Source organism: Brachyhypopomus gauderio, chromosome 11, assembly GCF_052324685.1.
Source record: "Brachyhypopomus gauderio isolate BG-103 chromosome 11, BGAUD_0.2, whole genome shotgun sequence".
Classification (NCBI taxonomy): domain Eukaryota; kingdom Metazoa; phylum Chordata; class Actinopteri; order Gymnotiformes; family Hypopomidae; genus Brachyhypopomus; species Brachyhypopomus gauderio.
The window spans coordinates 15,842,837-15,855,673 of NC_135221.1; the positions used below are offsets into that span (position 1 = coordinate 15,842,837).

General features: G+C 49.7%; 1 protein-coding gene across 2 annotated transcripts in view; it reads right to left on the reverse strand.

Moving 5' to 3' along the window:
- Positions 1-2,712: 2,712 nt before the first annotated feature.
- Positions 2,713-12,837, reverse strand: part of lrp5 (low density lipoprotein receptor-related protein 5) — a 50,341-nt gene continuing 40,216 nt past the window's right edge. The window contains exons 12-24 of one of the 2 annotated variants that reach the window (XM_077022331.1): positions 11,932-12,116; positions 11,344-11,667; positions 10,500-10,696; positions 9,875-10,080; positions 8,284-8,474; positions 7,812-8,021; positions 7,187-7,312; positions 6,866-7,102; positions 6,595-6,705; positions 6,129-6,356; positions 5,523-5,665; positions 5,269-5,363; positions 2,713-5,131 (exon numbers count right to left, since the gene is read on the reverse strand). In XM_077022331.1, the coding sequence (XP_076878446.1) occupies positions 4,870-5,131; positions 5,269-5,363; positions 5,523-5,665; positions 6,129-6,356; positions 6,595-6,705; positions 6,866-7,102; positions 7,187-7,312; positions 7,812-8,021; positions 8,284-8,474; positions 9,875-10,080; positions 10,500-10,696; positions 11,344-11,667; positions 11,932-12,116 (2,515 nt within the window). In that variant the 3' untranslated portion in view covers positions 2,713-4,869. Of the gene's footprint in view, positions 5,132-5,268; positions 5,364-5,522; positions 5,772-6,128; positions 6,357-6,594; positions 6,706-6,865; positions 7,103-7,186; positions 7,313-7,811; positions 8,022-8,283; positions 8,475-9,874; positions 10,081-10,499; positions 10,697-11,343; positions 11,668-11,931; positions 12,117-12,837 lie in introns of those variants that run through there. The other variant, XM_077022332.1, reaches the window with a different exon arrangement.

Sequence of the window (12,837 nt, forward strand, 5' to 3'; positions counted from 1 at the left end):
CCCTTCCCCCACCAGATACACGACATGTCATTCAAACGGACTGGCGCACGCTCATTGGTCGACGTGCACGTCAATCACGGCGTAGCCATTTTAAATGTACGAAAACACACCTTATTCACCAGTTTAAGATGTACAATAAAACCAAGGCTACATGTAATACACGTTGTACTACTTTATCGTCAACAACAGTTTAAATACGTGTTCGCTGAAGCATTTGTAGCACAAATGCTTTTCGAACACACCCATATCAACAAGGACCAGTAAGATTTCCGGTTGCTATAAGAATCTTCATTCTGATTGGATGATACATTTGTAATCATGCGAAACTGCCGTCTTCGAAACTAAAAGTAACCACGTCTAACTTCATATTTCATTATTCGGAGGTATCTTGAGATTGAAACGTCTTACCAAGTTCTTGAATGCGAGTCATTACGTTCCTGGTAAACCGGTCAAATACTCTCATAACCGAGAACCCACTTGTACGTTACTATAGTTCCCCTAAAGAACAGCCGTTCCACATTTAGTTGAGCTCGGGTTTCGATTCGTCCTGACCATCACATTGGCTTGTTTGCAACGCCCTAGCAACAATGACACGTCAGTATGATTGACACGCCTATGGTGCAATCAGCAGCCAGAGAGATCTGCAGCAGTGATCGCTGTGACAAAATGGTTAGACCAGACTAACCATAGATTGTAACTGTGGACGATACATAAAGGTTAAAATAAGTTGTAATTCAGGATTTCGTATCAGTCCATATTAAATAATACACATAGTACATACTGTCTCATTAAGAGTGTGATTTAGCTTACAGAGAAGTACACTGCGTCTCCCATTGATAAAATATAGGTCAGTCAGCCTGAGGAACATTTATGCCATGTAGCAAACCGGTTTTACAGCGGTCCAGTGTAGCATAACAAATGAGACCTGACGTCTGAACCCCCCAGTTTTAGTACATAATGTGCAGTATGAGCCTGGAGATTTGACAGTCTCAGATATTCTGTAAATTGTCTTTTAAAATGTGAATTAAGCTAGTTCCTTCATAATAACTATCATAATGAAAACCAATGCTGAAGTAGTTTTTCTCAGCAAAATGCAGCTGGCACGTTTTGCATATTTCAAATGAAGCTTGTCATTTAAGTGTGGTTTAACCGCCAGCAATGGCCATGTGTCGTCAGTATGTGGAGTTCTCCGTTTGGGATCATGCACTAATGTTTTATTTTCTTGGACCTTGATCCGACTCAAAGCAGTCAACGCAGTTAGAAAGTCCTCCTGTGTTTTCAGTGCTCCTGTATTGTTAAGGAAACGTTGAAGACTTGCACAAGGCAGTGGGTGTTCAGACATGCACGTTTAAGAAACAATTCACATTGGTTTAAGAAACCCGTGTACTCAGACACAGAGGAAGTGTTGTAAACGGTCTCTACTGACCATATTTCACTGATACCATCGATAAATATAAGTAGACCAAGCCTGAATGTAGAACCTGGGTTGGGGTCAGAACCTGACTGGAGAATCTGGTGACAGTAGTCCAAGATCTTCATCTGGAAACAGGCCGACTGTGCATTACATCAGACTGTGAGAACGTGAATAATGGGCAGGAAAGTGCTTCTTATTTTACCTCACAGCAGGAATAGAGACGGAAACCAACTCATCCCGTGTTTCATAAAATCATAGTGCAGACCCCCCCATTGAGCTTCATGTGTATTCTTTTTCCAACACCCAAAACACACATGTACACACATGTACACACATGAGCCTTTTGGCCTTTTATACATAACATGTTCAAATTTGCTATGCAAGTGAGAAGTACACAGTTTAACATAGAACACACAGTCCATAACACACTATCCTGTTGGCAAGCAGGGGGTTCTTACAATCATTCATTATTACTTAATAACTTTATTGGGCTACTGTATCAGATAATCACCCTCTGAATAAAACTTTGCAACTTCTTCCAACAGGATCTCACCACAGAACTTTGCCTTTGTTGCCTACTGTGGCTGTAAGAATAACTGCAGCAAATCCCTCATCTCCCAGAGATATTATAATAAAGACTGAACTGAATGGGAAAATGATCCTGAGGAGAATCTATACATTTGTAAATTGTATTTGTCATGAAGTATATCAGACATAGAATATTGAGTTTGTTGTGATGTATAACTGTTTACAGGCAATGATGTCATCATGCAAAAGTTTTGAGAGAGGTAAAAAAAAAGTTCCCAACAGTTGCATTGTAGAGAAATCAGCCGTAGATCTAATTTGCATGCTTAAGCTTAAGTGTAGCATGCTTAGGTTTATACTAACTTAAAAGCGGAAGCATCTTCACTGACATAGTGATATTAAACATCTGTCCACAGGAGGTCAGTATTGGACTGTGAAATACGCCCGCTTTCACATAGAACCGGTGAAATATCTTAACAGTTAACATATATCTTACATACAGAACCTTAATGATGTTTTATAAAAAAAAAACGAGCATATTTAAAATTCTTAAACAAACGTGATAATATTTCTGCATTTAAATCTTCTGTCAGTGAGCTGTAAGGCTGGCAACATTAAGACTTGACAACATATGAACTTTACACAAACTAAAGGTGTGTCGAACAGATTATCCTCACCTAAACCATAAGCAGAAAGAGCCCAGCGCCTTTGTTATTGTTTTTTGGACATTTTCCAAGTGTTTACAGAAATCAAACAAGGAACAAGACCAAAGCTCCTTAAAATAGATCCTTTATTATATATAAAAATGCTTTTGATACAAAAATTGTCACAAGTGTGCATTACATGAGGCATTTGTACATATAAATGAAAATCTGTAGGGTTTGTGGGTGATTTGGGTTGAGGTTGGGATACTGAAGGATTAGAGTTAGGATTATTCCTGAAAGATTAGGGTCAGGATTGCACCTGAAGGAATCAGGGTAACACCTGAGCGAGATCAGGGTTGGGATTAGACCTAAAGGATGCTGGGTTTAGGATTAGCCACGAAAGATGAGGATTAAGGTTAGTGTTAGAAGGGTTTGTGTAGTGGTAGTGTGAACACAGGTGTCTGGCCCTAAAGGTTTGAGGAGCCAGACAGGTTCGGTGAAGGCTGGCCGGCATGGTCCTAAGGCATGGCATGGTACACCAACAAACGATTTTTTTCTTTTCAGTCACATTCAGGGCTCACAGAGAGCCTTACTTTCCAGGGGCCATTAAAACTGCAGAAGTGGAGTTGGCAAGGTGGAAGTGTTTGGGGTCGAGTCAGACCGAGGTTCACGTGATCAAGGCCGATAAACTCCAGGGTGACGCTGAACTCCCAGTCTATGGGAGTCCCAGTCTGAGGGAACAAACCTCTTTGGTTGGTCTGTTAATGCTATGCTGAACAATGACTCACACATTTTGTGACTTTTGTTTGGTAATCATCAGCACAAATTAATTAGTTCAAGTTAATAATAAGAAACGTTGAACACAAGAAATGTTTAAAACTACTGGAGAACTGGGTTGAAGGATTACTCCAGTACATTTCTGCAGCGATTCCCTAGGACACAATATTTTCTTAAGTGCTTAACTCTGAAATGTAAAAATCTAGACAATGTTGATCTAATACATATGCACAATTACTATTGTCAGCTACAGATTTCTGCATTCACATAAACTGTGGATTAACTTTCAGGACACAAGGGGAAATAACATTCCAGACAACACTGAATCCAACTCTACCTCCTGAATAAAAAAACAACAACCTCCATTACTGTTTAGATCATTAAAAACAGGTTCAGGAGCCCATCACCACAGCACCAAATCCCCTCCCTGAAACTATAGCTTACTTGAACCTCTAAGACGCATACACGCTAACACACACACACACACACACACACACACACACACACACACACACACACACACACACACACACACAACATACACACGTCCAACCATCTCCCGTGTTCATCAGAGGAGATTTGGCAACATGCGATTCGTAAAAGAGCAGCGGGGGTTGGAGTGCGTTGTAAGGCAACGCTGAAACAGAGGTCGCTAAGAGGAGCAGCACTCCTGTCCACACTTTCCACAACTCATACGCACTCCTTCAGATCAAAGACATCCGACATGAATATTCAGATATGATTCTGTACACGGATGAAGCTGACATCTTGCTATGAGATTAATAACATTACAATTAAAACATTAGCCGTATCAGTACAGTTTCACAATCAACCTATGGCCAGGTTTTTATATATATACATATACAGACGTGATTTTTGCTGGCTGATTTCTTATGTCATTATTCAGAGTAAGATTATGTACAGTAGCAGCAAATCCACCTTTGGTAAACACAACTAACAGAACATGAGCTTGGAACCGTTTCGTATTCACATACAAAAGAAACAGCGGTACACGCAGCCTCAACAACGTGATTATTTACTTAATTACACATATGTACAACATCTCTGCTCTAAATCAGTTTGGTATTTTGGTTTTTGTATTTCTTCACAGGACTGAAATGTCTCGCTCCTAATTCGACCCACGAAAGGCTCAACGTGTCGGCGGCCCGGTGCGCATCCATGGTGAAGTTATGCTGAATGGCTAAAGCATTTTCCATCAAACAGGAAGAGGAATATGGTTCATGCACACAAGCAGTACAGGGAGGTCTCAGACAGCCATGCAACGAGCTCTGTACACGTAATTAGAACTTTTAGGGTATCGTTCACTCTCATTCACTCACTCACTCACTCACTCACTCACTCACTCACTCACTCACTCATCCACCCACTCATCCACCCATGCTCCCTCTCTCGCGACGTGCGCAGACGCACTAAGTAGCCTTCCTTTCTCTGCTTTGTTCACAGGTAGGAGTCTGTGCAGGAAAGGGGCGGGGCCACGAAGGGGCGTGGTCAGGACGAGTCCGTGCACGGTGAGGGCGGAGGCGGGCACAGGTGGAAGTAGCTGCGCTCGGTGGAGGGCGAGGGAGGGCAGCTCTCCTCCGCAGACATGTACTGGCTCCGGGGCGTGGGCGGAGGCGGGTACGGGTCCGAGTCCGAGTTCAGGTCGATGTAGTACTTGCTGCTTTTCCAGCGGCTCGTGGTGTAGTCGCTGTCACACACGTCGGTGCTACAGGGAGTGGTGGGCGGAGCCACACCGCGCATCATGTACGGCCTGCAGGGGGCAGTGAAGCACAGCAAATTAAAGAGAATTCACGAGAACACACACACACACACACACACACACACACACACACACACACAGTTCATTCACACATATATGAGAACACACACACATGCAGCGTGGCTGACCTGTAGGACCTGCTGGTGGAGGGACTGTTTGAGGAGTAGATGTCCGTGTTGTACAGGGAACGGTCTGTGGCCGGTGATGGAGGAGGGTTCAGGATCTAAGAGCCAGCAAAAGTGTAAGCCTCACACACACGTACACATAGGGTGGGGGTGGAGGAGGGGTGGGTGGAGGTGGAGGAGGGGTGGGTGGAGGTGGGTGGAGGTGGAGGAGGGGTGGGTGGAGGTGGAGGAGGGGTGGGTGGAGGTGGAGGGGGCACCTGGGGGTAGAAGGCAGCTTTAGTGCTGGAGGAGCTGCTGGATGACGCCCCGGTCACATGGTTCCTGTCGTAGAGAGGAGCTCCACTACTACTGCTGCCCATCAAACTCATGGAGCTCATCATGGACTTCCCACAGGAGATACCTGCACACACACACACACACACACACACACACACACACACACACACACACACACACACACACACACACACACACACTCTAACATGAACATCTCCCACACGAGATACCTACACACACACACACATTAACATGAACATCTCCCACACGAGATACCTACACACACACATATTAACATGAACATGTCCCACACGAGATACCTGCACACACACACACACACACAAACACACAGACGGACATCTCCCACACGAGATACCTACACACACACATTAACATGAATATCTCCCACATGAGTTACCTACAGACACACACACACACACACACACACACACACACACACACACACACACACACACACACACACACACACACACACACACACACACACACACACACAATTCCAGTCCCCACTCTGACAAACACGCTAATGTGTTGGACCCCCGTGCAGTGGTTCAGTCCAGCCGTACCTGTGAAGGTGCCGTGCTGTGAGCTGGTTGGGGCAATGAAGTTCAGAGGGACGTGGGGGGTTCCGCTAATGTAATCATGGGGGAAGGTGCCGTTTGGGCCTTTGTAGCGACGACAGACCACGCGTTGGCACACAAAGCACATCCCACCCAGCACGAACACAGACAGGATGATGCCGATGACGGGGCCAATGGTGTTGGTGTGGCGCTCATCGTTTGGTGATGGGGAGTCTGAGGAGACACAGGCGAGACCAGACAGCCAATCAGAGCACAACATGCACAAACACACGCCTGGCTCTCCTGAACATTTTGAAGCCAACTGCCATTATTCGAATGCTGGTGTTTGATGGAGAGTGTTTTGGTGTTTGATGGCCATTGTCTGGGTGATGATAGTTTTTACATTCTTTATACACACAAGAACTCTGCGGAGCCCCGTGGCCTGTGTGCACACAGCAGTGATGATACTCACTACAGAAGAGCTCGTCCGAACCATCCAGGCAGTCAGGATAGGAGTCACACTGCTGCTTCTTCAGGATACACTTATTGTTGCTACAGCGGAACTGATTGGACATGCATATGGCTGGATGGGAGAAACACACACACACACACACACACACACACACACACACACAAAGCAAAGTTGTGTTGGATGCATCACATGTTCATGCAGGTGTGTACGTGACGTGTGAAGCTGGGGGTTGTGGTGTTGGTGAGGTTCTGGAGGAGAAGATGGAACATACTGTCGCAGTCTCGCTCGTCGGACGCGTCCACGCAGTCATCTACGCCGTTGCAGCGCTGCTGGGCGTCCACACACTGGCCCTTGTCGCACTGGAACTGCAGGTCCGAGCAGACGGGGCAGTTGATCTCGTCGCTGTGGTCCGCACACTCCGCGATGCCGTCGCAACGCCACGCCATGGGGATGCAGTCGATCTCACCTGTGGCACAGGTGAACTGCTCACTGGAGCAGGTGGGCGGCTCTAGGGGAGGAGCCAAGCGTGTTAGCGTGACAGTACGACACCGTAGAACTGTGGCGTGAGCGTGTGTGTGTGTCGGGTCTGCACCTCCGCAGCTGAGCAGGTTCTGCAGAAGGACCAGGTGCATAGGGCATGAACATCGTGGTGTGCCGTCTCCCTTAGCGATGCAGATGTGCGAGCAGCCGCCGTTGTCACGGGAACAGGGGTGAGATGCTGTGAAGAGAGCAGCAGGTGCATTTCAGACACATGCAAAACGCACCACAGCGCAGCTCAAATCCACCACAGCGCAGCTCAAATACACCACAGCGCAGTTCACATCCACCACAGCGCAGCTCACATCCACCACAGCGCAGCTCACATCCACCACAGCGCAGCTCAAATACACCACAGCGCAGCTCAAATCCACCACAGCGCAGCTCAAATCCACCACAGCGCAGCTCAAATACACCACAGCGCAGCTCACATCCACCACAGCGCAGCTCACATCCACCACAGCGCAGCTCACATCCACCACAGCGCAGCTCAAATCCACCACAGTGCAGCTCAAATCCACCACAGTGCAGCTCAAATACACCACAGCGCAGCTCACATCCACCACAGCGCAGCTCACATCCACCACAGCGCAGCTCAAATCCACCACAGCGCAACTCACATCCACTAGACGCAGCAGCACAGAGCAAACGCTGACCAGACAGCGGACCCGGTGACCTACCGAACTCCTCCGGGTCCATGTACTCCACGGCGTGGATGCCCGTCAGGTACTGGATGCGGCCCTGGATGCGGGTCCGTCCGTCCCCACTACGCTTGTCCACTCGCTCGATCATCTGCTGCTGCTTGTCTATCCAGTACAGGTGATCGCCCAGCACGGTCAGACCAATCGGCTGCAAGATGTTGGAGTCCTGGAGAACAATCCGATTGGCCCCTGGAAAGATAGAAAAAAGGGGGAGAAGGAGAGAAGGGGGAGTGACAGAGAGAGAGAGAGGAGGAGGAGGAGGAGAGAGAGAAAAAATTGTATTTAAATGTTTTTTTCTTTTATGTGACCCTAAATATGCAGGCAGAGCGTGTGTTGTTGTCTGATTGGAGCTCCGCCCTGATCACACCCAGCTCTGCACATTCAGCGACACACACACACACACACACACACACACACACACACACACACACACACACACACACACACTCACCAGACAGATCACTGCTCTCGATGCGTTTCAGGTCGGCGTCCACCCAGAACAGCTTTCCCAGCTTGTTGTCAAGGGCGAGCGCAATGGGCCGGATCAGCCCGGTTGTGAAGAGAGACTCTCGCTCTGTGCCGTCCAGAGACGCCCCCTCGATCTTAGCAGAGCGCTCCTGCAGCGTGGTGAAGAACATATACCTGCGGAGAGGACCACACAGGGGTCAGGGGTCATCACAGGGGTCAGGGGCCATCACAGGGGTCAGGGGGAACCGTCAGATTAGACTACGAGGAGCACAACCTGCAGACAGATGACCTCTTTATCAGACACTTTATCAGACACTACCATTACTAGACAGAGAGTTCACGGAGAGTTCAATTTAGCATGAAGTTCCAATCTCTCATTATCCATATGAACACTTCATATGCTTCCAGTCGAATCTGCATCTTTTGACATTTGTCAGAGTTTCTTCTTCTTCCGAGTGGTAAACGTGAGGTTTGGTGAATTTGTGGCACGTGCCCTGCTGTGTGTCTGCCAGGATCTGGACGGGCCTCACACACTCCAGCTCTCCTGGAAACCCTCCGTCTGCAGCTGGTGCTGGTTCCACGCACAGCCGGAGGAACAGCAGACCAAGGCCAGTCGGTACCTCCGCCAAACCCTCCAGCCTTAAAATGGCGTCTCAGTAGAGCGGGGGGGGGGGGGGGGGGCTGCTACGGCCATGCTGGAACGTGGGCCAGAACGTGGGCCTCAGACGGCCATCTCTCCACGGGGCACACCAGGCCAACGTGGTGAAGTTTCAGGCACAAACACACCAAACTCAAAACTCACATACACGACTCTGTACTCCCCGCTAATAATTCAATATTCTACTGGCAAATTCAGAATCTACTGTATCACCATGTTCTTGTAGGAACAAAACAGCATTTAGAGGTTCAAAAGGGGGATAACCAGGAACATGTGAGAGCATTGGGGAATGAACCCAAACCAAAACTTAAGAAAGCAAAACAAACTCAAACAAGAGAAGGAGAGGATGCCATGTAGCCTATGGGCTTCAATTTAACACACACACACACACACACACACACACACACACACACACACACACACACACACACACACACACACACACACACACACACACACACACACACACACACACACACACACACACACACACACACACACACACAGAGTTATGCACAGTACTTTGGGAAAGTGTAGCTCTGGGCACACTAGCCCCCTGACGGGTGGATTCTCCTCCACCCAACCCACTCCCCAGCTGCAGGTGAGCGGTGTAGCCGTGGGGGTGTTGGGGTCGTGGTGGAGGTGGAAGGTGGTGCTGGTGTCTCAGGGGACTCTGGGCTCAGCCTTAGAGCTAGACCTTATTACCCAGCTCCCAACAGTCACACTGTATCACAATATAGTAACTGGAAAGGTCAGACGCTACAGAAGCAACCTATATACTGTACAGTTGATCCAGTATGCAGGAAGCTTCTTTATCTACTGACCTATAGCCATGGCTGTGAACACACATGCAACCTGCAACATGGCCACACCCTCTCACACCCATGGCCACACCCACACCTATGGCCACACCCACCCTTTCTCTGCATTGACCACGATGGCTCGGGGCTTGTCCAGGTCATCCCTCAGTACCTCCCCCAAGGCCTGGCCGTCCATGCGCTGTATGTTGATGGTGTTGGTGGTCTCACATGTCCAGTAGACGGTGCGGCTGAAGGGATCCAGACTCAGATCGTGGGGCTGCTTCACCTGCTGGGCAGGGCTGGAGGAAACCACCGTAGACGCCTGCACAAACGTCAGGAGCCAACCACGTCGGGCCAAAGACAAGGGGAGGAGTTACTAAAACAGGGGGTGGAGTTTCACTGACAGGATAACCATGTAAGCCCAAAGGGGGTGGAGTTAGTCTCCAGGGTCAGTGACAGAAGGAGCCATGTGAATAGTGAACAGCAGTGTAACAAAAAAAACTGGCAGAAAATTTAATCTAGACAAATTAAATCTAGAAATCAACTTGCATTAACTCTTTCCAGAGGAATTAAAATAAACGTTTTAGCTAATTAGGAACAATCTTTTTTGAACTACTACAGAACTAAATCTCCAGTACACTGGGGTCACAGTGGGGTCACAGTGGGATCAGGTGTTGTGAAGGACCGGAAAATGAGGAACAAGATAGCATTTTAGGGGTCAGAGGTGAGAAGGGTACGGACCTGAGAGCCGTCGTCCCGGGCCCTGCGGATGCTCTGGCGGCCGTCGACCCAGTAGATGAGGCGCTCAAGCGGGTCGAAGCTGATGCCCCGCAGGTTCTTGGTCACATGGATGGGGAGGATCATGTCCGGACTCTGCTCACCCAGAACCAGCCGGCTGATGGAGCTTTTCTGACTGAACAACAGGAAACTGGAAGGTGCTGCACAGAGAGAGGGAGAAAGAGAGAGATGGAGACAAAGAGAGAGTGAGGGAGAGAGAGAGAGAGTGAGAAGGGGAGGTGGGGTTGGAGAGATAACACTGCTTCTTCCACTACAACAGGCTCCATGGAACACGTACGGGTGGAGTTCCTCAACCGAGTGAGATCTGTACAATCATGAACTGAGATCCACCCAACCATGGAGAGAGCACTCTCCTCCACCCTGCCACTGAGAGAGAGCACTCTCCTCCACCCTGCCACTGAGAGAGAGCACTCTCCTCCACCCTGCCACTGAGAGAGAGCACTCTCCTCCACCCTGCCACTGAGAGTGAGCACTCTCCTCCACCCTGCCACTGAGAAAGCACTCTCCTCCACCCAGCCACTGAGAAAGCACTCTCCTCCACCCTGCCACTGAGAGTGAGCACTCTCCTCCACCCTGCCACTGAGAGAGAGCACTCTCCTCCACCCTGCCACTGAGAAAGCACTCTCCTCCACCCTGCCACTGAGAGAGAGCACTCTCCTCCACCCTGCCACTGAGAAAGCACTCTCCTCCACCCTGCCACTGAGAGAGCACTCTCCTCCACCCTGCCACTGAGAGAGCACTCTCCTCCACCCTGCCACTGAGATCACGCTCCCTACACGTTACTCACAGCTGCAGTTTCGTGCGTTGGGCTCCAGCGTGTAGTGCGAGGCACAGCGGCACTGCGCTCCAGACGGCGACGCCAGACACAGGTGGGCACAGTGGCCGTTGTCCTGCGAGCACTCGTTGGTGCCGTCCTGCCGGGACGAGTGGAAGACCAGGATGTCCATGACGTACTCCAGCTGGCCCTGCACCAGGGTCCGGTTCAGGCCGCTCCGCTTGTCCGCACGCTCGATGCTGCGCAGGTTCCAGTCGGTCCAGTAGATGTAGTCGCGGTACTGCGTCAGACCGAACGGGTGTGGCAGGTCGTCCGCCACGATCTCCCTCTGCTCGCCTGTGGGGCACACGGAGAGAGGTGGTGAGATACACGCGGGGCTCACGTGGGGCTCACGTTGGGCACACGCGGGACAATGGCAGATGTGACGGAGATGCAGGGTGAGTTTCTGGACCCAGTTACAACCTGGTAGGTGGAGGTTCCTGTGCATGTACAGGGCTGGCCTGGTATGTGTTCGTGTCTGCCTGCGTGTGAGGGTTTCTGTGCGCACGTGACCCCGTCTGCATGCGTGAGAAGGCCCGTGACACGTGAGCGCTCCCTCACCCTCCATGTTGGTGGACTCGATCATGCAGGTGTCCAGGTCCGTCCAGTAGAGGCGCTGCTCCATGTAGTCAATGGTGAGGCCGTTGGCCCGGCCCACCTTATCCACCAGGGTTATGATGTTGGTGCCGTCCATGTGGCCGCGGGCGATCCTCGGTTTGCCGCCCCACTCCGTCCAGTACATGTAGCTATGGGTGGAGCGGGTGGAGGTTAGAGAACAGCAGCGCATACATCCGTTAATCAAAAAAAAAAGTGTCACACTCCACAGTCTGTGGGCGGCGGTTAGCAGCTACGTAAGGGTCACGTAGGGCAGGCAGCGTTATAGCGTCTTGAAAGAACAGATACACCACATAGACTGAAGTAGTGGATGCCAGAGCACAGTGGACACTGAGCACGATGAGGGAGTACTATGTAGGAGGTAGTGACAGCAGTCAGGGTCCTCATTGTCAGTGCCTGACAGCAATGCCTGATGGGAAAAATGTCTTCTCTCTCAGAGCTAAACACAGAGGTCCTGACTTGTAAATACAAGCATGCATTACACCGCACGCACGCACGCACGCACGCACGCACGCACGCACGCACGCACGCACACACACACACACACACACACACACACAGAACCATGCCCTCAAGGACTATCACCGTGTGTAGCTAATGCCAGCGAGGATCTCGCTGTTAGAAACGATTAGTCTTTACTACAATCACATAGTCCCTGCCACACCCCCCTGCACAGTTACAGCCTGGATCAGGTTACAACTTTAATGTCTGCTAACCAATGGCATGCAGCAAACAGAAGCCTGGATATTCTGCTGAAACAGAGAGCAGAGCGATGAGTTCAGACTGACAGACTGCTTCACTCTCCTTCAGCCCTGCACAGCTAACCGATGTTCAGCATTTAAACCAACACCA